This window comes from Cetorhinus maximus, chromosome X (genome assembly GCF_964194155.1).
Source record: "Cetorhinus maximus chromosome X, sCetMax3.hap1.1, whole genome shotgun sequence".
Classification (NCBI taxonomy): Eukaryota; Metazoa; Chordata; class Chondrichthyes; order Lamniformes; family Cetorhinidae; genus Cetorhinus; species Cetorhinus maximus.
Genome location: NC_135917.1, coordinates 3837430 through 3862786, shown reverse-complemented (window position 1 = coordinate 3862786; position 25357 = coordinate 3837430). Strand labels below are relative to the sequence as shown.

Genomic DNA, 25357 nt, shown 5'->3' with positions numbered 1-25357 from the left:
ACTTCCGGCCGAACTCGCTGAGGGAAAAACCCGAGCGATTCCGAAAGCCATTCGGCGACTGAGAAGAAACGAGCGAAGTGAAAATGTCGAGAAAGAGCTTAGTGGAGTCGAAGTTAGTCGAATGTAACTAACCTTGAATTATTCCCTTGACAAGTTTTCTTTCGTCTGTATTAACGTCTGTGAAACACGACTGAGTAAAATAGAGTCTTCAATGCAGCTCGGAAACAAATAACTCTTTACGAGTTGCCCTAGGGATCTGGAAAGTTCCAGAATGGTCAATTCTAGTAATGGTTCTGGAACAGTCGATAGTGTGGATCCGATTTATATTGGGAGCTGAGTTTTCTTTTCCGTTTCGTTTGAGGGAAGCACTTTTTCAAAAGCGCGCCTGTTCGGTATATACACGTTATTAAAGATCGCTATGTTGTGCTGAGGAATTTGCAGCCAGTTCTGGCGAAGAGCAGCGCCACCTGCTGTGGTTTGGCCCAGAGCGGGCCACATTTTCCAAGGTGCCCATTCCCGTTGTCAGCCACCAATAATCGTTATTTTCTCCGGTTATTGAAACGACGCTGCCGGGACAATTTGCGCCCCCCTCCCAAGATGAAAAGTCGTTTTAAAAATGCATTGGTACCACAATGTTATTTTAGGTATTCACGCTATAACTAGCTTTATTGCAGTCGTAGTGTGTGTACACACAATCTGAAGCAGTAACCGTTGGCTCATTTTTCCTTTGAAGTCATTGGATATTGACGTCTAATTTACGTTCAAGTTTAGCATAGGTATGAAATCAAAACCGATTTGTACCGATATGAAACATGTTTGAACCTCTTTAATCAAGTTACTGCCCCTGTCTTATAATAGTTCACCACCTTTGACATCACTATACTCTTTCAACGCCTCTCCTCTGTCCAACAGAGTGGCCTACCCTCACGTGGTTCTTCTCTTGTGAGTGCAGTGGTAACCTGAGAATCTCCTTTTCCAACCCCTGTAACTCTTTCGAGTTATCAACAGTCACAGATTGTAACTCTTTCGAGTACAATCACAGTTCTTAGTTTTCCAGGAGTGGGACATGAACCCACAACCTTCTGATTCAAAGGCGAGGGTGCTATGAACTGAGCCACAGCTGACACCTCTTCCAACCCCTGTAGCGTTACCTCTGGAGTTCCCCAAGAATGTATCCCCCTCCTTGTCTACATGCTGCTCCTCAGGAATCACCAAAGAAATCATGTCAGGTTCCATATATGTGCTGATGACAGTCAGCTCTACCTCACCACCACCTCAACCCTTCCACTGTCAGACATCCAGTTTTGGATGAGTCCAAATTTCTTCCTGTTAGATAATAGGAAGTTTACAGACAGGAGGGGGTTTAATTTAAATAGCCCTGATTTCTCACCACCTGTCAATTAACAGAAAGGTGTTTTGATTTTGATTTTCCCCCTTTATAAGCAGTGGAGTATTTCCCAACCCCTCAGTTTTGGTGTGATCCAATTTTTATTAATGGGGTAAACTCAGAGGGTTAGTTTATTCGCACACGCTCAAAATGCAGGAGGGCGGTGTCACTACATAACCCCCGGTGCATTCATACAATAAAAGAGGGATAGAGAAAAAAGATTTGCAGGGCAAAGACCACAGAATAAATCATTATTGTTTCATGTGAGTCTAGGATCAAAGTCGAATAGTGTATTCTTTCAAAGAGGTTGGCAGGTGAAGACTGATGCTGGATAATTCACTTTTCCAGTAGCGATGACTTCCACGATGAGAAAGGCATGTAGAGATGAATTAGTCTTGTAGGCGCTGGTACAGAAGTTCCAGTAGAAACAGTGTAGATGGGAGGCAGGCATTCAAACCTGGACAGAGCCATTTTTCTGAGCTGCTGCTTACTGGATGGAAAATAGCTGACCGAATGGCAGTTCAGCAAGTCGGTGTAACTGGGTCTCCCAGCTTGGAGGGGGGGGGGGGGGGGGGGGCGGGGGGGTGGGCATGTGACTCATACCTCTCCACTTTGGCTTTAATAAAGGATGTATATTCCATTGTCTGGATTCTTGAGATTGTTAATGTTTCAGCCATTAAGAATTTCAAAGGAGGTTGCAAGGTCCTTTGTCCTAGCAGACTGGTAGTCTCCATTGGCTATGCCTGGCTTAGGAAATGTAGATGGCCTTTGTATAATTCCCTTTGAATTTTGATCTCTGCAGCTACAGTAGTCAATAGCGCCTCTTCAGAGATAACGGGGTGTCAGCTTTTTGGACTTTGCCAGAAAGTTCCTTTTGCTCAGGGTTACAGGCAGACATTATTTCAGTCTTTTTAAAGTATTTGTCCAGCTTTTAAAACTTTAGGAAGTAGCCAAGTTGAGATATATATTTCATGAAAATATGATGTGCAGTCTTAGCCCCATGACAGGAAGACTAAAGCCAATGGCTTAGACCACTCCCCTGTTCACCCCACCAATCTCTGTTCCCTAGCCATCAAATCCATCCCTCTACCTGTCCACTGTGAAGCTGAACTAGATTATGCACAACTTCAGCATCCTATTTAACCCTGAGCTGAGCTTTCAATCCAATATCTTCTCCGTCACTAAGACAGCCTACTTTTATCTCTGTAATATTGCCTCTCACTGTCCCTGAGTCCAACTGCTGCTGAAACCCTCAGCCATGCTTTTGTCACCTCAAAAGGGGAAGGAAGTTATGCTTTAGTCATACAAGAGTCTGTACATAGTTAGAGCCCATCTGGAGTACTGCATCAGTTCTGAGCACTTCACCTCAGGGAGAATACATTGGTCTTGGAGGGGGTGCAGCACAGATTCACCAGAATGATATCAAGGTTTAAATTATGAAAACAGATTGCATAACCTTGGTTTGTTTTCTCTTGAGCATAGAAGATTGAGGTGTGATTGTAATTGAGGTGTTTAAATTAATAAAAGTATTCAGTGGGGTGGATAAAGAGAATCTATTTCCTTTGGTAGGGAAATCCACATCAACAGGGCATAATCTTAAAATTAAAGCCAGGCCACACAGGAATTAAATCAGGAAGCACTTCTTTATGTAAATAGAAATCTGGACCTTTCTCCCCTGTGAATGCTAGGTGAATTGACCTTTCAAGACTGAGATCGATATCTTTTTGTTGATTAAGGGTGCCAAGGGATATTGGTCAAAGGCCGGGTTAGTGAGGTTGAGTTACAGATCAGGCATGATCTAATTGAATGACTTACTTCTGTTCCTAGACTGGACTATTTCACTGCGTTCCTGATGTATCTGCCTGCTTTCAACAGAAATGCATCATAGTAATTACAACACAGCAGGAGGTCATTTCATCCATCATACATGTGTTGATGCTGATTTTTCATTTGGAGTTCTCTCTTCAAATCCTATTTCTCTGTCCTATCTCTATAACCTTCATACAATCTTCCTTTTCAAATACTTGTCCAATTCCTTCTTAAAATGATGACCTAGTCTGTGCCTCAATAGCCACTTTGTGGTAAAGCATTTCATGTTCAAGAAGGCCTGTGTGGAAGGAGATTCTAATTTTTCTCCTTGGTTCTAGTGATAATTCTGAGTCCATACCCCATTGTTACTGATTCACCAACCAGTGAAAATAATCATTATCCCCACAATGCGTTTCATAATTTTGAATACCTATTAGATCTCCCTTAACCTTTTTGGTTCCAGTGCAAAAAGCTCTAACTTTATAAGCCTTGCTTCAGAAGTAAAACTTTCTGATTACATTGACCTACATTGGCTCCTGGTCAAGCAACATCTTGATTTTAAAATTCTCATCCTTGTTTTCAAATCCCTCCATGGCATTGCTCCTCCCTACCTCTATAATCTCCTCCAGCCCCAGATATCTGCACTCCTCTAATTCTGGCCTCTTGTGCATTTCTGATTTTAATCGCTCCACCATTGATGGCTGCGCCTTCAGTTGTCTGGGCCCCAAAAGCTCTCGAATACCCTTCCTACACCCTTCTGCCTCTCTCTGCTTTGCTTTCCTCCTTTAAGACACTCGTTAAAACCCACCTGACCAAGCCTTTGGTCATCAGACATAATATCTCCTTTATCAGTGTCATATTTGTTCTATAACCCTCCTATATTGGATATTTTATTACATTAAAGATGCTACATCGATATAAGTTGTTGATATTCTAGTGAATCTTCTCTGTACCCTTTTTCCATAGCTTTAAAAACCTTCCTATAAAGCTGTGCTCTTAAAATACATGCAGAACTTCAATAATATAAAAGCAAAATACCGTGGATGCTAGAAATCTGAAATAAAAACAGAAAATGCGGACTCGAAACATTAACTGTGTTTCTCTCTCCACAGATTTGCCAGACCTGCCGAGTTTTTCCAGCATTTTCTGCAGAACTTCCACTCTGGCCTGATCAATGTCTCATACATCACTTCCTTGCTTTTATATTCAGCATCATTCGATATAAAACCCAGAATTCCATTTTCCCTTTTTATAGCCTTTTTTACCTTTAGTGATCTTTGTATCTGCATCTCTATATCTCATTATTTCTCTACACCATAAAGACTTTTTATCATTTAGAATATATTTCCTTTCACTGTTCATTCCCCCAGAATGTACTATTTCACACTTCTTTACATTGATCTCCATCTTTCAAGCATCTGCACACACTGTTAACCTGTCTTGTCTTCCTACATTGTCCTTCACAGTTTACCATGCCCCCCAAATATTATCAGCAAACTTCCATATCCTTCCTCTTTTGTCTATGTCTAAATCATTCAAGTAAATGTAAACAAAAGAGGCCCCATCATATATGCCTGGAATACTCTGATACTCACATCTACCAACCCAAAAAACATCTGTTAATCCCTACTCTGTTTTCTTGCCTCCAGCCATCCTATCATTGTTACTTCATTCCCTTTTAATACCAAGTGCCTCAATCTTTTAATAAGTCTCTTATTTAGAATCTGACCTTTTGAAAATCCAAATATTCAACATCCACCACATTCCCATTATCTTTAGTTTCTCAAAAAATGTTGTTAAATTAGTCAAGCCTGACCTGTCCTTTAGAAATCCATGATGACTGGCCTTCTCTAAGTGTTCACTAATTTCATCTTGTACAATGATTTCTAGAAGTTTACCCACAATAGAAGTAAGACTAACTGGGTTTTTAATTTCCTGAATTCCTTTTCTCCTTTCTTGAACAGGGGTGTAATATTCACACCACTCCAGTCCTTTGGCGCAATTCCCATTTCCCAAGACATTTGCAAACTTATATAAAAGCAAAATACTGCGGATGCTGGAAATCTGAAACAAAAACAAAAATAGCTGGAAAAACTCAGCAGGTCTGACAGTATCTGCGGAGAGGAATATAGTTAACATTTCGAGTCTGTATGACTCTTCATCAGAACTATTTTTGTATTTGCAAACTTATGGTTGGTACTTCTGCTATCTCCTCCCAACCTCCCCCAGCATTCATCGTCTGGATCCTTTGGGCAGAATTTTACGGCAGCGGGATTTTACATTCCCGCTGAAGTCAATGGGGTTTATAATGTCTCGCCGCATTTTACGGTCCTGTCCCCGCCGGAATGGGGCCATAAAATTCTGCCCATTGAATTTTCTATTTTTAATCCTATTGACTTTTTCAATATAATTTCCTTTTGAATATTTATTTCAATTAGTGACTCTTTCACATCCTCATCAAGTGCTCCTACAAGCCTATTTTCACCTTTCTCTGTAAAAATTGTCACAAATTGTTTACTAAATATCTTCACCACACTCTCATTTACAAATGCAAGGTGGTCTTCTTGCCCTCAAAGTAGTTCTAACCCTTCTTTGATTTTCCTTTCATTCCTTATGGGCAGGATTTTTCAGTCGGTGTGCGGGGGCGGGCCCGACACGCCGATGTGTAAAATGATGTGCGATGACGTCGGGTGTGCGTCCCAACGTCATCGCGCTGTCTCACGATGTTTCATTCGGCGGGTGCGCGCCGGAGTCAGCTGCGTGCCCACCGATATGTAAACAGCCTATTAAGGCCATTAAGGAACTGATTAAGGTAATTGTTTACACTGCCTGTCCAACCTTAAGGTTGGCGGGCAGGCGAAAAGGCCAAGCGGCCTTCACGTTTTTTAGGAAACCTCATCCACATGAGGGGACATGTTTAAATACATTTTTAAACCTTTTATTCATTATTTACAATAACGATTCAATCTCCCTGAGACCCCCACTCTCTTTCCATCTCCTACCCGCACAGGTAGCGCTGAGCACTACTGCTCGCGTCTTACGCTGGGTGGGCCTTAATTGGCCTGCCCGCATAAAATGGCGGCATGGAGCCAATCGTGGGTGGTGATCGGCTCCATGACTGCTCCCGCCAAGTCCGCCCGCCGCCTGAAAAATTCAGGCCCATGTTTTCATTGCAATTTTCTTTTATGTTGACTGTTAGTCTTTTTTTTTACATTTCTTGTTAGCTTTCCCAATTTCCCCTTTTCCTTCTATACTTATTATACTCTTCACAGTTTTGTTCTGTATTATTCTCATGTTTATCAAAGGCCCCGTCTTAAACGTAATCTCCCTTCATCTATAGAATCATATTTTTTGATGCAGTCCCTTTATTTCTAATCAGAATATATTTAACTTGTACCTTATGCATCTCATGTTTAAATATCTCCCACTGTAGTCCACTGTTTTACCTGCCCCTTTTTTCCAAGCCTCTGTTTTCAATGTGAACCTAATTGGGTTATGATCACTTATTACCTAAGTGCTCGTTTGCCTTACTTGTCCTTCAGATTGGATGTGTAACATTATAATTAAGCAGAAATCCTTGGATGCATTCTGAGAATGGAGTAGGTGGCGGTGTAGTGGTAATGTCGCTGGACTAGTAACCCAGGGGCCCAGGTTAATACTCCTGGGACACAGGTTCAAATCCCACCATGGCAGCTGGTGGAATTTAAATTCAATTAATAAATCTGGAATTTTAAAAAAAGGCTAGACTCAGTAATGGTAACCATGAAACCATCGTTGATTGTCATAAAATCCCATCTGGTTCACTAATTCCCTTTAGGGTAGGAATTCTTCCATCCTTACCTGGTCTGGCCTACATGTAATTCCAGACCCACAAGAATGTGGTTGACTCTTGACTGCCCACTGAAATGACCTAGCAAGCCACTCAGTTGTGTCAAACTGCTATTAAGCGTAAAAGGATTGAAACTGGACGGATCACCCGGCATCAACCTAGGCACTGGAAATGACAACGGCAAACCCAGCCCTGTCGACCCTGCAAAGTCCTTCTTACTAACTTCTGGGGGCTTGTGTCAAAATTGGGAGAGCTGTCCCACAGACTAGTCGAGCATCAGCCTGAAATAGTCATACTTACCGAATCATACCTTACAATGTCCCAGACACCACCATCACCATCCCTGGGTATGTTCTGTCAGTGGCATACAGTTGGGAGGGAGTTTCCCTGGGAGTCCTCAACATTGATTCTAGACACCATGAAGTCTCATGGCATCAGATCAAACATGGCTCAGGAAACTTCTTGCTGATTACCACCTACCGCAACACCCCCCCCCCCCCCCCCCCCCCCACCTCCTCCCCGCCACCTGCCCTCCTCTGATGAATGAGTACTCCACCATGTTGAATACCACTTGGAGGAAGCACTGAGGGTGGCAAGTGCGCAGAATGTACTCTGGGTGGGGGACTTCAATGTCCATCACCAATAGTGGCTTGGCAGCACCACTACTGGCTGAGTCCTAAAGGACATAGCTGCTAGACTGGGTCTCCGGCAGGTGGTGAAGGAACCAACAAGAGGGAAGAACGTACTTGAACTCGTCCTTGCCAATCTACCTGCCGCAGGTGCATCTGTCCAAGAAAGTATTGGTAGGAGTGACCACTGCACAGTCCTTGTGGCGATGAAGTCCCGCCTTCACATTGAGAATACCCTCCATTACTATCGTGGCATTACTATCGTGCTACATGGGATAGATTTCGAACAGATCTAGCAACTCAAAACTGGGCATCCATGAGGCACTGTGGACCAGCAGCAGCAGCAGAATTATATTCGACCACAATCTGTAACCTCCTAGCCCGACATATCCTTCACTCTACCATCACCATCAAGCCAGGGGATCAACCTTGGTTCAATGAAGAGTGCAGGAGGGCATGCCAGGAACAGTACCAGTAATACCTAAAAATGAGGTGTCACCCTGGTGAAGCTACAACACCAGACTACTTGCATGCCAAACAGTGAAAGCAGGCGATAAACAGAGCTAAGTGGCCCCACAACCAACAGATCAGATCTAATCTCTGCCATTTTGCCACAAGCAGTCGTGAATGGTGGTGGACAATTAAACAACTAACTGGAGGAGGAGGAGGCTCCACAAATATCTCCATCCTCAATGATGGGGGAGCCCAGCACATCAGTGCAAAAGACAAGGCTGAAGCATTTGCCACAATCTTCAGCCAGAAGTTCCGAGTAGGTGATCCATCTCTGCCCCCATCTGAGGTCTTCAGCCAATTTGATTCACTCCATGTGATATTAAGAAACGGCTGAAGGCACTGGATGCTGCAAAGGCTATGGGCCCTGACAACATTTCGGCAATAGTATTAAAGACTTGTGCTCCAAAACTAGCCACTCCCCTCGCCAAGGGATGCATGGGAACACAACCATGTTTAAGTTCCCCTCCAAGCCACACCATCCTGACTTAGAACTATATCATCGTTCCTTCACTATCGCTGGGTCAAAATCCTGGAACTCCTTTCCTAACAGCACTGAGAGTGTACCAACAACACATGGAGTGCAGTGGTTCAAGAAGGCAGCTCACCATCACCTTTTAAGGGGCAATTAGGAATGAGCGATAAATGCTGGTCTAGCCAGCAACACCTGCATCCCATGAACAAATAATATTTAAAAAGTTTTTTGTGTTATCCCATTCTATCTTCAGAAATTATATATTTAGTAACCTCTTATTATTAATCTTATTTCTGTAAATCTCCCTAAATTAGCTTGATTTCTTTCCCATTATAATGCACTCCCAACATGGTAATGAGATTCCTTATTATTTCTTAACTGAACCCAGGCGGACTGCCCTTCACCATACTTATTAAAAGAGCATTATGTAAACACAAGTTCTTTCTTTTTTTCCTTTCTTCATGTCTCCCCCCATGTGCTGTCAGATAAATTTCTCCCTTGAGCTTACTAGTTTAAACTTACACCCACGACTTTATCTATTTTTGGTGGCAGAACTACTGCTTGAGCCCATTTATGCCAGTTGTTTAGATTGACTTCCTCGTTAACTTATTGCACAACTTATTTACATTCTGCATAACAAAAAAGCCCCAACCTTTACCCCGACAATAATCATTTTGATGAAAGATGCAGACCTTTAACGTCATAACCTTTTTTTTACTGTCTTCGTAAATGCTGACTGACCTTTTATTTTGGAATTTTCTGTTTTTATCCTTGTAGAACTGCACCTCAGCAAACAGGCAACACCCTTAAGAGAAGTGGGACTATTGGCAAGGAAAATAAAACCGCAGTTTATGTTCCTTCCCAGACATGCACTTTGCAACTTACAAATGGAACAGGATCCAAATGACTGAGTCAAGTGCATGTATAACACAGTTTCATATCCATTTTGGCTGACTAAGAGCACAAGAGATAGGAGTAGGAGTTGAGCTTGCTCCGCCATTCAGTACAATCAGGCTTGGGTTTCAACTCCGCTTCCCACTTGTTCCCTATATCCCTTGATTCTCTGAGAGACCAAAATCTGTCTATCCCAAATTCCCGCAGCTGCTGTGGTGAGATTTGAATTCATGGCCTAGATTTTTGCTCCTAAGTCAGGTAGTGGGAGTCGGAAAATTTTCTGGTTCACTCTGGAAAAAGGACCCCGAATGACGGAATCTTCATTCTAAGGGGCAGGTGCAGGATGGAGTCAGGCCCTCCGACCCTGGACAAGATCGGAGTTGGCCACAATGGCTGCCGAGGCGGGCTGTTTAAAAGGTCTGCCTCAGTTCTCTGGGACCTAGTCACAGTTGTTTTCTTAAACATTAGGCCCTCATGCCCCCCTACTCATTCCCCATGATCATACATGCCAATCCATGCCCCACCCACCTCCAATGGCCCTTCATATCCTCCATGCCAACCCATGTACCCCACCCACCCCATGACCCCTTATAGCCCCTATGCCAACTTACTGCCAACTCATGACCCCCCACCCATCACCCTTTGCCTTTACACCCTCCATGCCAATTCACCCACCATGGGCAGACCTCAGGAGCCATGCTGAGATGAAATAAAATTAAGTTCTAAATATCTATTACAGAGTTTACTATATAAAAAACACTCCCATTCATGAAAGCCCATTCAAAATGTTTAAATACCCTCAAGTACTTAAGCCTGTATCAAAACAAACAGACTTGTATTCATAACCCCTCATGAAAGACAGCTAATCCTTTAATCTTTGAGCTGTCAGTCAAACTGTGAATTTACAACCCCTCCTCCACTGTGATAATAATAGGTTGTGAAAATCAGCCAGGTATTAATAATGCTATTATGATAGCACTTAGAGTTATGTCAACAAACAGCTATTGAAACTGCTGGAACAGATATTTTTCAACTCTCTCATATACAGCAGGGCTGGCCATTTAAATAACTTGATAGTTTTACAGACATATCTGCCCTCCAGGAGCATTTAACTCTAAAGATTTGTAACTCCCATATTGCAGGATAAGACCCTTACTGCAGCAAAAATGGGGTCTGTTTGAACTCAGCACTGAGTTTAAATGGCCCTGTTGGGTTTGGGTTCCCCACATGTGGGAGTCACACCCGCCACTCTGTTTCTCCCCTCTGCCCAGGAGAAAAAGGTTTCTGCCAGATACGAGGGCAGGACTTCCGGTTTCTGGTCCCATCCACCATTTTAGATATGCCACGGAGTCTCCATGGCTCGGTGACAATTCAAGCTTGCATCTCTGGCTCATTAGTCCAGACCTTTGGATTACTTGTCCAGTAACACAACCACTGTGCTACTGTACCTGGTAACCGACTGCCATTTTCTGACAGCTACCATCATCTTACAAGTGCAGGAGATGCAACACATGAAAATAGAAATTCACCCATGATTGGAAAAGCGTGTGCCCTATGTAGCTTAGGAACTGATAGCTGAAAGTAGGACAAGCTTCACTAACAATGGATGGCCTGGTGTTACAAATGTGAGGTTTTGGAAGATTGTCATGTTTTGGGACTGGGTCTTTAATGAAGGGTAAGATGGAGGAATGAAGGGGGTCATGTGACCTGCTCTGAATTCTGCTGACAACAGGCTTAGGTGGCTCGGTTGTTAAAAGTTATAGAGGGGCCCAGGTTGTTTTATGAGGAAGAAGGTGCAAGATATTCACACCTGTAAACACTGAGCAGAGCAGCTATGCTGACAATGGATAGACTGTTTGTCTCCAAGTCCCAGGGAGATGTGAGGAATGTTAGATTTTGCAAACAGTTATACTTTAGACTGTCTATTTAATTCTAAGATAGCATGGTGTTTGGGGTCTAAAAGATAGCTAATTAGCATTTCTACCTGGATGCAAGGCCCATGTGATTCACGTTGCCATGGAGATGGGCTTTGAGAGGGGAAGAGTCCATAGAAAGCCATTGTAGGATCAAGTTGCAGGTTTTCACAAAAATATCACTGAACCTCACAGACAGATTTATGTCTGCAAGAATCCAAGAAAGAGAGAGAGCAGAGAGATAAAGGCAGCAAGTCCCTATTGTTCACCTCACTGGATGTGGCTAGAAGCTTGCATTCGGATTGAAGAGACCAACTTTGTGAGGGTTTCAATGAAGCTGGAAGATTCACCTAGCTTTAGCTAGAGGGAGGGATCTCCAATTTGTCTCTCACTGTGAAAGTCAGTTCTGGGATTTGCCGGTTGAAAAGTGAAAAGAAAGGAAGCAAGTCTTATGGAGTTAAGAATCATTTTGGACTGGTTCTTGGAGATTAGAGTGTCTACTTAAGGAACAGAGTAAAGTATAACAGTGGAGGAGGGATTTTCAGTTGTTTTAATTGTTAATGGGAAACCTTTTTGTAGTTTAGAGTATAAGCTACCTACTGAAATGGTGTTTAGTCAATGTTGCTTTTTGTTTGTTCATTACAGTAAGTCTTAAAACTTGAAATCTTGTCACGTGATCCTTTCAGTCTGTCACTGAAAGTTCGAATTTCTTTTTTAAAAAGTTAACATAGCACAGGAAATTAATGACATCAATAGCAGAACGATCAACTATGAAAATGAATATTCTGAAAGATAGATTTAAGTTTTTATACAAATGCAAGAAACATCATGAGAACACCGGAAACATGGCAGTCAGTGGAGGATAGCCAAGAACTAAGTGTTGATAGTATAAAATGTTACACAATGATAGATGTACAGAAAGAAGTGGAGGGGTTGAATTATAGAAAACGAATGTAGCAGCAGCTATAGAAAAAGTGGTTATTACAGCAGAAATGGTAGGGTTGAACCAATAATATTAAATGTTTCTTCTTTCCCCAGAGAATAGTAGATCTATGGAACAAGTTGCTGGTTCATGTGGCAAATTCTGAACTTGCTATATATCTTCAAAAGAGAACTGGGGTGGAAATCATGTCATACAAGAGGTAGGTACCAAGCAACATAGGGCACAGTCACTGTGGTCTCCAGTAACAGTCTGGTTTGCCTTGGGGATAGGGAGGGAGTTGTTGGAGAGAATTTTTCCAGGTTTTCCCTCTAACTGGCTTTGGGTTTTTATCTGATTCTTTTTGCATCCCTCATAATTACATAGATCTAGTGAGTGGGGGACGCCTTAAAAATTATGTCTCTATGGGACATGCTAGATGGATCAGCTGATTCTTTCCTGTCATTTTCATATGTGATATAGTTAGAACTGTTTGGTAGGAGCTTCAAGCGACCACTGCTGTAGATCACAATACAAGCAGGCAAACAGAGATGTTAAGGCAAGGAGGAGGGCTGCGAAACATCATGGGGATTTCAGTAACATAGAGGCTGAATTAGATGGATCAAGGATAGCAGGAAGGGAAGGGTGAAAAGTACAACAAAATTCGCAGAGGCAATGAAGGATGGTTTCCTCACAATATGTGAGGCAGGCTACTAGAGAAGAGGCTATGTGGAATTTGACATTTAGCAATCTACCAGAGCTAGTTAGTAACCAGGAAGTTGTTCTCAAACCTAAAAGCAAACATGTGGTGGGACATGAAAATTGGATTATGGCACCATGTGAAGAGTCTCAAGGGAAAAAAATTGGGAAACAACACTTGAAATAGAATAGCTTGAGAAAACAGAATGCGTTTAAAGCTGTGGATGCTGGAATGCATTCATAGTATTTTGCATTTGGCTATGTGTTTAAAGTTGTTGTACAGGATGATGAAAGAAAGGAAAATGTTTAAAAGAAGAAACCGAACAAGACCTAGACCATAGAGGCCTAACTTATGAAGTAAGGCTCAAGTAACAAAGCTAATTTTCCCTGGAAAAAAGGAAACTGAGGAAAGACTATTATGATGATGATGACAATGAATGAAACAGCACCTTTTGTGTAGTCAACACCTTAAGACACATCACAGAGAAGAATCAGCTAGCAAGCACTAGCAAGCTTGGTAGTCGGGGTGGCGTGGGGGCAGTGGGGAAGTGGGGGGTTTGGAATGACTGAAACCATAATTGAAGCAACCAGTTTTGAAGAGGCTTTTGAAGGTGGGGAGAGAGGCAGTGAAGCAGAGAGATACATGAAGGAAGTTCTAAAGAGCATGGCTGAGATAGTTAAAGGCTCTGCTGCCAATGGCAGCGATGCACAGGAGTCCCGAGTTGGAAAAGGAAGGGTGCAGTGTCGAATGTAGGAATGAAGGAAGCTGCAGAGGTGGGGTTGGGGAATGTTGTGGAGTGATTTGTAAATAAGCGCAGGGATTTTGAATTCAATCCATTGACAGACAGGGAGCTAGCAGAGATTGGCGAGGGCAGTGGTTAGTAGAAGTTGGTGCAGAAAAGGATATAAGTGAAGATTTAGATGAGTTGAGATCTGTGTAGAATGGAGCTAATTTTCTTATGTTCTTATTTTGAATTGATACATCAGCCTTTGAAATAGTGCATTGATGCAAAACAGTTTCTAAAAAAACATTGAACATAATTGGTAGTACCAGCCTTTGGATGAGGCACAAAACTAAGACCTCAGCTCTAGGTCTTGGTGGTGTGAAGTGTCCTGTGCAACTATTGGAAGAAGAGCAGCAAATTCTTTGAATGTCTGGCCAGCATTGCCTCCTACGTAAAAGCAGATTAACTAGTCATTTAACTCATTTGCTTTTTGTGAAATCTTGCTGTGCACAGATTGGCTGCTGTGTTTACCAACATAACAACAGCAACTGTACTTCAAAAGTACTTAATTGGATCTAGGGTTGCCAAATGTGCTGGATATATTCCGGGAGATGTCAGCAGAAGTGACATCATGGAAACCTGGCGGTGTGGTGTGAACGGTTTTGGGGGGGCGGGGCCAACTCTTGAAAAGCTCCATGAAAATGTTAAAAGTGGAAAGTAAATCATGGCAGCAAAGATTTTATTGTTCACAGAGTAAATCTAAAATAGTCACAACTAAAGCCTGTTTGTTTTGTGATATAGACAGAACTCCCCAGTACACAGGCACATACACACCTATAACAGACTCAATGAAGAAAGCATGAATTTCCAGTTGGGACCTACTTGGAAGGGAACGATGTGTTTCTGTGCACAAGTGCAGTATATGCAGTGTACTGCGAATTGAGTTGGAGGGTGTGTCCATGTGACACGCTTGCCAAGAACAGAGAATGTTGGAAATACCCAACATTTGTACTGAGAAAACGGCGTTCCAATCTTCCAGAATGCGTTCTTTGGCCGCAGGGAGATTGATGCCGATTTCAGTAGACTCCCGGACCTTCTGAGAGGGTTGGCAACCCTCATTGGATTTGAAGTGCTTTGGGACGTGTTGAGTGCATGCTAAGGCCCCAGATAAATGCAAATGATTGCTTTCTTTTTACACCATTTATACATCAGCTGTGTCCATCTGACATGCCAGAAAAATGGATACCAGTCTACTTCCCTATGTTCCAAGATGCTGCACCCTGTGTAATGACATCACATGCTACAGCGAGCTAATGGTGGATTCTGAACTGCACAAGCTTCAGTGGCATGTGATATTTTCCATTTTGTGTTTGTTTTAAGAATAGCAGTTGATACTCAAATAAACTGCGATAAAGCATTTTCAGACATAGTCAATAGGTGGAAAATATTGTATCTCGTGTGTTATCTCACAAATTGAACAATACAGCCGTGGTACAAGTATGAACAGTAGGATAAATATCCTGCTGTTTTCTTTGGTGCGTAACCCAAACATCCTGATCCAAATAGATTGTAATCTTGTGTAAATGTAGAGTGAAACCAGCTGTAGCCATTTACGTCGAGCACTAATGGACTAAAATCAATTAAAACATAGTAAGAACTGTTTCAAGACTTTTAGCGGGTACCTCTTAACAACTGGCTCAGATTGACGATGGCAGAAAGCTACAGGACTGAGGTTGGTTACCACCATCTCAATTGTAATAACAAACTATGGAATACCAAATTAATTCCATAAATGAGATCATCAGGCATCCACAGTGCTAGACCACACTGCTGATAGGAGCTTCCTCTATTACTAAAGCAACTCTAGAGGCAGAATGTCCATCTGTCAATTTAGGAAGGACAAGATCATGAGTAAAATAAAGCAAGCATTCCACTGCTCATTATATGTTCTGCATATATAAATGTATAATATCAAGATATATAAGCCACCTTTAAGTTCCTTAAAATTTGTGCTGAAATGGTAAAAGCAATCACTGGCAAGTTAGATTCAAGAAGGTGGCTCACCACCACCAAGGGCAATTTGGGATGGGCAACAAATTCTGCCCTTGCCAGTGACACTCACATCCCATGAAAGAATTTTTAAAAAAGGTTATTTTGTCTAAAAAGTTTTTTTTCTAATTTCCAATGTCGATTTTTCCCAATTTTTTCCGGCTTTGAAGATATTGACTTCTTCCTTGGGTACAGCTCCACAGATGCAGATCATCCTCCAGTACCTCACCCAAGTGGACATTATTAATAGGATCCACACTGGTTGGTGAAGTCAAAACTAAGACACAGTGCCTTTCTTTGCTGGAGAGAGTTTATTGACTTAGTTCACTGTCAACACTACTCACCCCCCAGTGTCCCGGCTATCCCCATTTATAGGTGTTCCAATACCCAGCACCTGTTTAACAATGTAATTGACATTAAACCTTAACAGTGTAATTAATAAGACATTGACAGACAACGTTCATGTGTGAGGCTGAACCAGAATGTTTGCAACCTTAGTGTCATATTTGACCCTGAGGTGAGCTTCCACGCCAGCATTAAGACGACTTTCACCTCTGTAAGATCACCCAACTCTGCCCCTGCCTCAGCTCATCTAAATCTGAAACCCTCATCCATGCCTTTGCTATCCCTTGACTCGACTAGTCCAGTGCACTCCTGGCCAGCCTCCCATTTTCCACCTTCCATATACTCAAGTTCATTCAAAATCCTGCATCCTAGTTCACACCAAGTTCCATTAGCCCATCACCTCTGTGCTCACTGATCTACATTGGCTACTGCTTAAGCAACACCATGATTTTAAAATTCTCATCCTTGTTTCCACATCCCTTCATGGCTTTTCCCCTTCTTATCTCTGTAAGTTCCTCAAGCCCCGCAACTCAGATCTCTGGGCTCCTCCAATTTCGGCCTCTTGCATATCTCTTATTTTAATCACTCCACCATTGACGGCTGTGCGTTCAGCTGTCGAGGCTCTAAGCTCTGGAATTTCCTCCCTAAACCTCTCTGCTTCCTTAAATCTCTTTCCTCCTTTAAGACACTCATTAAAACCTCTCTGTTTGACCAAGCTTTTGGTCATCTGATCTATGTGGTTCAGTGTCAAATTTTGTTTGATGACTCTCCTGTGAAGCACTTTGGGACGTTTTACTACAATTAAAGACACTATATAAATGCCAGTTTGTGATTGTGTCATTGAGCCTTGATGGTCAGTGTCAGCAAAATATTTGATTATAGAGGGCACCATAGCCATGCCTGATCCTTTCCTCGTGCACGGGAAACTCAGGCTGATTTTTTTCCTCCTACTTAACCCATGAACCCTGAGGCTAGTTGCGGTACCCCTAATGCTGCTGCTTTGGTAGACATCAGCTAACATAGAGATAAAAACAAAAAGCTAAAAGCTACTGCGGATGCTGGAAATCCAAAACAAAAACAGAATTACCTGGAAAAACTCAGCAGGTCTGGCAGCATCGGTGGAGAAGAAATCAGTTAACGTTTCGAGTCCTCATTCTGCCGAAGGGTCATGAGGACTCGAAACCTTAACTGATTTCTTCTCTACCGATGCTGCCAGACTTGCTGAGTTTTTCCAGGTAATTCTGTTTTTGTATCAGCTAACATAGGATAGGCCAGAGATCAAATCTGGGACCTTATGACTCAACAACCCAGTGGATAAAATTGTTGAGCCATTGAAGGGAAAGGGAGGAGCCCAGTTGAATTCCTTATATATTAAGATATCTTGCAGAGGAGTTTGTGTTGGCAAGTGCAGTCTCCACCACTAAAGAACTTTTGCTTACATGTATCTGTTGCTTACCAGCAGATGGCACCTGGGCTTTGTAAATGATCTATGGTAAATATTTTTGAAAGTGCAGAAGACATGCAGTAACAAGCCAGTGCTTTCTCTGAAAGTGGAGTGCAAATGTGATTGCTCATTTCTAGTGGAAACACATTTATGATTTGGAGGGCAATTAATATAGGCATGCACTGTGCATTTGCAGTTTGCAACATGATCAACAAAAAGTATTGGTACTTTACACAATCAGATACTCGTACTGTTGGTGGAATGATTCGTACTGATGACAAAATGTCCAAGCCAACATTTTTTAAGAATTATATACAGTAGTGTATAGTTAATGTTAAAACTGTTACGTAAATGCTGCCTTGCCTGGGTTTGGTGCTCACTTGCACATATTGCTCAGATACTTTGGACCATATTTTTCATTCACATTGTCATTAGCTGAATAATTCTAGCCTAGAAAAATGTTTGACATTCAGCAAACTCAGTTCTGATGTAAACAGGATAATATATACAGATGGAAAGAGGAAATGACCCGATTGTTTGGAATTATATAATAATTAACAGGTTTAAACTGTATTTTCTTACAAGATTAATTTGGCACAGCTGACAAGCAGACTAAGCAAAATAGAAGTTACAAAACAATACAGTTAATTCCAGACTGATGTAAATAAAGAATTCTAAAATATAAAACCACTTCCTTTTCACCTTATCCAAGCATGACATCGAAATACAGAACCTTGATTCAACCATACTGTGTTCTGAAAAAATCTGTTCCACTGATCAGCACAGTAGCCCTAGTCAATCCATTGTCAAAACTAATCTCAAGGCAGCACCACCTTTTAGTGTAGTAATGTAAGATTTTAAACTAGGGTCAGTGAAGGGATCCCATGTCAGTGAGGACATCAGATTTCTATCCATTTGTGATCAGATTTTTATATTTTTCTATATATGTGATTTACTTGTACAATATTCCAGTTGCTATATCATAATAAAAAGCATGATAGCACTGTTTTCCCATGGGTAGTTGACACCGTCTTTTGGAAATTAGAACAGAGTTTGTGGCGAGAACTGAAGACAATAACTCTGGTCTTTATAGTGTTTAATTGAGGAAATTTTTCTCACTCAGGACTGGATGTAGGACAGCAGTAGAGAGTTTGAGAGAGCTGATGGTGAGGTCAAGCTGGGTGTTATTGATGTACGTTTGGAACCTATGTGTTTTCAGAAGCTGTCATTGAGAGGCAGCATGTGGATGAGATAGGAAGGGATCCAGGATAGATCCTTGGGGGAACTCCAGAGGTAACAGTATGGAGTGATAAGAGAACCCATTGCAAGACATTCTCTGATTATGACTGGATAGGTAAGCTTGAGGACAGTCCCACTCAGCTGGATGACAGAGGAGAGGCATTGGAGGAAAATGGTGTGGTCAGCTGTGTCAAAGATTGCAGACAGGTCAAGAAGGATGAGGAGCGATAGTTTACCCTAATACCTGATTGGAGATGTTCAAACATGGAGTTGCGAGGAACATGGACACGGATTTGGGAGGTGACAATACGTTTAAGGACTTTGGAGCAGATACTGAGGTTGGGAAGGTATTAATAAAGTTGGGGGTGGTTAATTTGCTAATAATTTGAGAAAATTTCAACATCCAGCATTTTGAATTGTCAGAAGGGAAATGTCACTCAGGTTTGCTTGATGTCAATGTCTGGACAAATGTCAAAAAAGACAGATAATTATTTTGCTTCTTTGTTGTCTGTTAGCAAAGGCTTTAACACTGAAATATTTGCCAACTATTGTGTGATTGAAATAGCCGTTTTTCCATGTGTGTCTCAAGCACCTGGGGACATTTTGCTACATTAAAGAAAGACTTTTGTTCATAGAGCGCCTTTCACAACCTCATGAAGTTCCAAAGAACTTAACAGTCAATGAAGTACTTTTTGAAGTGTGTTCACTGTTATAATTTAGGAAATGCAGCAACTAATTTGCGAACTGCAAGCTTCTGCATGCAGCAATGCATAATGACCAGAAAATCTGTTTTAGTGATGTTGAATGAACGATAAATATTGATCAGGATACCAGGGATAGCTCTCCAGCTCTTCTTCAAAATAGTGCCATGGAATCGTTTACAACCACCAGAGAATGCAGAGGGGACCTTGGTTTAATGTCTCATCTGAGAGATGTTGGCACCTCCAACAGTGCAGCACTCCCTCAGTACTGCACTGAGGGTGTCAGCCTAGACCTTTGTGCTCAGGTCTCTGGTGTTGGCTTAAATCCACAACCTTCTGACTCAGATGCAAAAGTGCTACCCACTGAACCATAGCTGACACAGTAAGGCACTCTGTAAATGCAAGTCATTGTTGTTGCATTAACAGAAAACCTGAAAAAGTCAACGTTCAATTAAAATTTTCATTTCACCTTAATAAAAAAGGAAGCCATCTTAAAACTTCAAATTTAAAAATGGATTATTTCCTTTGTTCAGTATAAAGGCTCCCACCTACTGCTTATCTTCAGAGTTGGCCCAGGCTCCAAAGCAGAAGTTCCCGTCATCCTGGTGTTAATTGGTGAGGTGAATCTCCTGTTCAGGAGATAGTGCCTGGTGAATGAGCTAAATCTGGGAAACCGTAAGTAAGAACCTTAGATGATCACATTGATCTGACGATCTTGATTTAAACTGAATGCAACCTCCGTAGGGGGCTGTAATACACATGAAGCGTAAGCACTCCAGGGAACCTAAAGAATAATGACCAATGATAGAAAATTTAAGGTGCACAATTTTAGCAAACTTATACTGGATTGGAAACAAATATAATTTGTAAAACCAATTTGCACTGACACTTTGTGAATGGTGCTGCAGCTTTAATGTGTCCCTCCTCGCTTGTTTTTTGAAAGTACTTCATATGCTGCCTGGATCTCAAGGAATTGACGTTCTGCTTCATCTAAATTGTGTCTGTTGTGGTCAGGATGCCAGCGTTTCACCAGCTCTCTATAGCTTTTGTTGATCTCTTCCAAGGTCGCTTCCTCATGTAATCCCAACACCTGAAATTTTAAAAAAATTACGAATATTCATTTACAAATATGTAACTCAGCAAGGCCTGTATGCAGTCTAAGCTGTGCCATTGCATTACTTACAATTACCTTTTGTCCCCTACAAAACCAGGTAGGATCTGATCTAAGATAAAAGCAAAATACCGCGGATGCTGGAAATCTGAAACCAAAACAGAAAATGCTGGAAAAGCTCAGCAGATCTGACAGCATTTGTGGAGAGAGAAAGACAAAGTTAACGTTTCGAGTCCGTATGACCCTTCTTCAGAGCTGATGAAGGGTCATACGGACTCGAAACGTTAACTTTGTTTTTTTCTCTCCACAGATGCTGTCAGACCTGCTGAGTTTTTCCAGCAGGATCTGATCTATCCAGGATTAGGAAAATGGCATCACACATACTTCATGCCTTTTCTTAACTTCAACAAGAAGATGCCAGATTTTTTATCTAGGGACACCTCCAGGAGAGGGTAGTTGAAATTCCTTTTTTTAAAAAGAATAACAATGGAAGAATGACTGGCCTGTAATTAACAGTTGGCTACTAAATCAAAGGAATGTATATCTTTGAAACTGCAATTTGTGAGAATTCATCTTTTTTAATGGACTGTTTATTGCAGAGGAAAATATGCAGGTGGTTTTTAAAAAGACCACTGTAGGCCTCAACCAACAAGTTAAATGTTTGAAATATACTTACCTGCACGAGGAGCAGGAGGACTCCTCTCGACCCCACATTCGAACCACACGGGCACTGCCAGCCACTGCTTCCATAGATCCCCCCCCAGATCATCGCTGCTACCCAGTCCCCCAAAAAGGGCTTGTGCCTTTTCTGAATCCCAGCTTCTGCTCACTACCCACTCTGTCCAATTACCACTCTCCACCTGATCTGATCACTATTCCCCCCACCCCCACCCCCCACCCCCGCCAACACCTTGAGGTCCCCTTAAATTATTTACCTGATGGCAGTTTCTGGCATTGCAGGAGCCTGATCCCCAGCTCCATAGTAATGAGGCTGAAGGCCAAGTATCATGTGCACCTCAGGCTTATCCATTCAGGTGTGCTCAAATTTCTAGGCTTTGGTATGAAGACAGTGAGAATGTTGGGGGAAACAAAGAGCAGATAGAGAAGTGGAGGAGGATACTGAAATCTGGATTAAATAGAATTATCTGTTTGTAATTACCTCATATGCTAATCTTTTTCTTTCCGTCTTTATGGCGGAGATAGATGCAAATAGCTTTTCCCACTCCTGACTGTATCCATAGCTTAGTCCAATCCCACCAGTAAACAGCTTCCACGTGTGGTATGGAAGGAGGAATGCAGACTCAATAAGACCACTGAGTATTGGGAATATTCGAACTGAGTCTAGAATAATGCTGATGGTGTCCGTGACGTATGTAACTGTAACTGTGGTATTGTGGAACACACAGTAAGAGATTGGCATTGTGAAAGCCAGCCAAGCGAGACCTAGTCTGTAGAGTCGCACACTCAGGTTGTCTTTTGTGTGATCTGGAGTCTTGTAGTGACGGTGTTGCATTGAAGTAATACTGGCAACAATACTGATGGGTATAGTTGCAATGGGTCTTCCATAGAAAACGGGAGATGTAATGAATGAAGCCATCATTGTTGTCTTTATATTGGAGGTTTCCTCACCCACATTGGCTACAAGGTGAACACCCAGTGTAATTGCAAGTGGCAATGCCATGATGTAGAAACTATTTAATGATGATAGGCTTATAAGAGCAACAATGCCAAAATAAACCCCAACTGCAATTTGGCCAAAAATACGAACAATGCTTATTGATGGTTGTAGATCTCTTTTTCTTTGGATCTTATTGTGGTGCATGTTTGCATTTTGCACGTACTTTGGCAGTCGCCAAAATTCCCTCATCCACCCGACTCCAAATCCACCAAATGTCACCATCCATAGTAAGGCATGACTGTCTCTGCCAAGGTAGATGTGATGGAGACCAAAAAGTCCACCAAATGACCAAAGGGCATAAGTGATCAGCAGACTCTTCGCCATCTTCAAGGTCGAAATGAGATACCACCAAGTACTGCTATTGAAACTAGCTGATTACTATGAATCAGGGAGTTTCTATTGCAGTCTCTATTTAATAAGTTAAAAATTCAGCAGATGATTTGATGGATCAGTCCATTATTATTGTTTGGGTTCATGTTTTGAGCATGTCTTTAGCCTAGATTTTCATTTTATATGATCTGCAGAAAGACAGAGTGAATAAAAATAAGAATTTACCACTGAACTTACGGTAGATCTACATATGTGCATTCCTGATGTAAGGAAATTCTTTAATTGACAATGTCCCAAAATACACAACTTGTTACCAAACATTATTTTTGACCAGACACCTGTGGAACCCATTGCTATGTCTGAGTTTTCAGACCAAACTACTGAGAAATCCACATAGAATTGTTATATGCTCAGGATGAAGCATATACTCTCTTCTACTCTCATGTTTTAGGGGACCCAATTGTTTCGCAGATACTGCTGGAATTCGATTAGTTAAAATCACACAGGTTACCAGTGCTTGTTAAAATTCCCACTGCTTTTTCAGCTAGGACTGCTTATCTATCAAGGTGTTTGCCTGCAGGGCTATCTGAAGCTAAGTGGGAAGAATCCCTGCCCATAGTGATGGATAAACTCCAAGTTCTATTATTGAGCCAGGTTGGCTGGTTAATCATTAGTTGTTCTCTATAGAGCACTGTAGACCATCTTGGCTAGGTATCAGATTATTGAGTCTGCCATAGAGGGTTGTCTTGTTTCTGAACTTTGACTCCAAAGACACCCTATTTACTTTACCCACCTCAAGCAATTAATCATTTGTTAGTTATTAGTAAGCTGCCAAGTGTGAGTTTGACCCCTCATTAGGCAGATTGCAGGTTCACAGATCACCTCATAAGCAGCATGGTGAGCATATAACAACCATAAAATGTGTAGGTACATTTCCACCATGCTCCTGACCGCAATGTAGACACGCACCAGTTGGAGTAATGATGCAACTGTCCCCTCTGAAAAGTCGATTCTATAAGTAAGTTTTCACTTTGCTGCAACATATTACACAAAACAAGATTCCATTGCATTACTGCTGCTTAGAGATTTCTCTAGTTTTCAAAATACAATAACAGTGCTTGTCGAAAAAGGGAACCTACCTCAACACTAACAAAACTGTGCTAGCTCAATGCAATCTGAATTCCTACTTAGCAGCATACTGGCTTTAAACGGTAGATTTCCAGGCAGATTTGACTTGAGAGGTTATGAAAATGATTAGCTCACATTTTAAGAGGATAAATTTACCCTTTTCAAGCATAAACTTTGTCTTGTTTCATTTGCATAAAGGTAACAAACTTAAGGAAAGTCTCAAGAAACCAATGTAGTAAGGAAGAGAAACAGACAACTTTGAAATAAAGAGGTATTTTAGCCCAAGCTTACCATACAATGAAGTGTAGTCTCTGATTTAATCCAGAGGACTTTTGCCCTCTGAGGACAAACTCTGTGTTGACTCAGGGCAGTTCATTATTGCGCAAAATTACAATAAGCTCCAAAGTAGCATTTCACAACAGCTGACTTGAATTCACTGACGGTGTAGAATATTAACTCACAAGGTACTAAAACTAAAGGCACTATACAGATGAATGAACATAGCACATCTCAATGATAATCTGAATTAGTGTGACTTTCAAACCAAATTGGAAAATCAAGTCAATTCAGATATAACCTTTGGTTTAAGTTTCAGTTTAAAAATACATACTTTGGTTCTGTCTTCACAAAGGAGGACACAAATAACATACCAGAAATGTTGGGGAACACAGGGTTTAGTGAGAGGGAGGAACTGAAAGAAATCAGGATTAGTAGGGAAATGGTGTTAGTAGAATTATGGAGTCTTTGCTGCTGTTTCCAATTTCTGTTGTTTATGTTCATTCTCCTCTTTGGGATCATGGTGATAAGAGTACGGCTGGGAATCTGTTATCTTTTCAGTGTCTGACGTGACTGGGAAACTCTGTCCGACTCCTACCACTTGGCGCACAGTCATGTTTACCCTGGAGCTCTGTAGGTATTTCGCACAGATTTTACATCACCATTTAACGTACATATTTTAGGATCTCTTTAATAGACAGTCTGCCATCGCATTATTTAGTCATCTTGACAAGTCTCAATTTGATTCAGACTATTGTTGTGCAAGGAAAATAAAGTAAATGGTTTCCCTATATAAATATACTGTCTAGGAAAAGTTATAATTCACTGTTACATATTGATGGGATTGAAGACCGATAAATCCCTGGGGCCTGATAATCTACATCCCAGAGTACTTAAGGAAGTGGCCCTAGAAATAGTGGATGCATTGGTGGTCATCTTCTGAGATTCTATAGACTCTGGAACAGTTCCTACAGATTGGAGGGTAGCTAATGTAACCCCACTATTTAAAAAGGGAGGCAGAGAGAAAACAGGGAATTATAGACCAGTCAGCCTGACGTCGGTAGTGGGGAAAATTCTAGAGACCATTATAAAAGATTTCATAGCTGAGCAGGTGGAGAACAGTGGCAGAATCGGACAGGGTCAGCATGGATTTATGAAAGGGAAATCATGCTTGACAAATCTACTGGAATTTTTTGAGGATGTAACTAGTAGAGTTGATGATGGGGAGCCGGTGGATGTGGTTTATTTGGACTTTCAGAAGGTTTTC

At 41.6% G+C, this 25357-nt stretch overlaps 1 protein-coding gene and 1 long non-coding RNA gene across 3 annotated transcripts; one reads left to right on the top strand and one right to left on the bottom strand.

Annotated features, from left to right (window-relative positions):
- LOC144672679 (uncharacterized) lies at nt 1-15086 on the top strand. Its single transcript, XR_013574132.1, has 3 exons — nt 1-123; nt 12485-12588; nt 14591-15086. It is a non-coding gene; the product is annotated as an uncharacterized LOC144672679 (long non-coding RNA).
- A 129-nt stretch (nt 15087-15215) lies between these two features.
- On the bottom strand, nt 15216-24171 carry dnajc22 (DnaJ (Hsp40) homolog, subfamily C, member 22). 2 transcript variants are annotated; one of them, XM_078534565.1, is made up of 4 exons: nt 24106-24171; nt 21838-22874; nt 20455-20657; nt 15216-20351 (listed from the first exon to the last, which is right to left on the bottom strand). In XM_078534565.1, the coding sequence occupies exons 2-3, from the start codon at nt 22678-22680 to the stop codon at nt 20478-20480; spliced, it is 1023 nt and encodes a 340-aa protein (XP_078390691.1). In that variant the 5' UTR covers nt 22681-22874; nt 24106-24171; the 3' UTR covers nt 15216-20351; nt 20455-20477. The 2 variants fall into 2 exon arrangements, with proteins under 2 accessions (XP_078390691.1, XP_078390690.1); XM_078534564.1 differs by having other exon boundaries at nt 15216-20657.
- Between the last annotated feature and the right edge of the window lie 1186 nt (nt 24172-25357).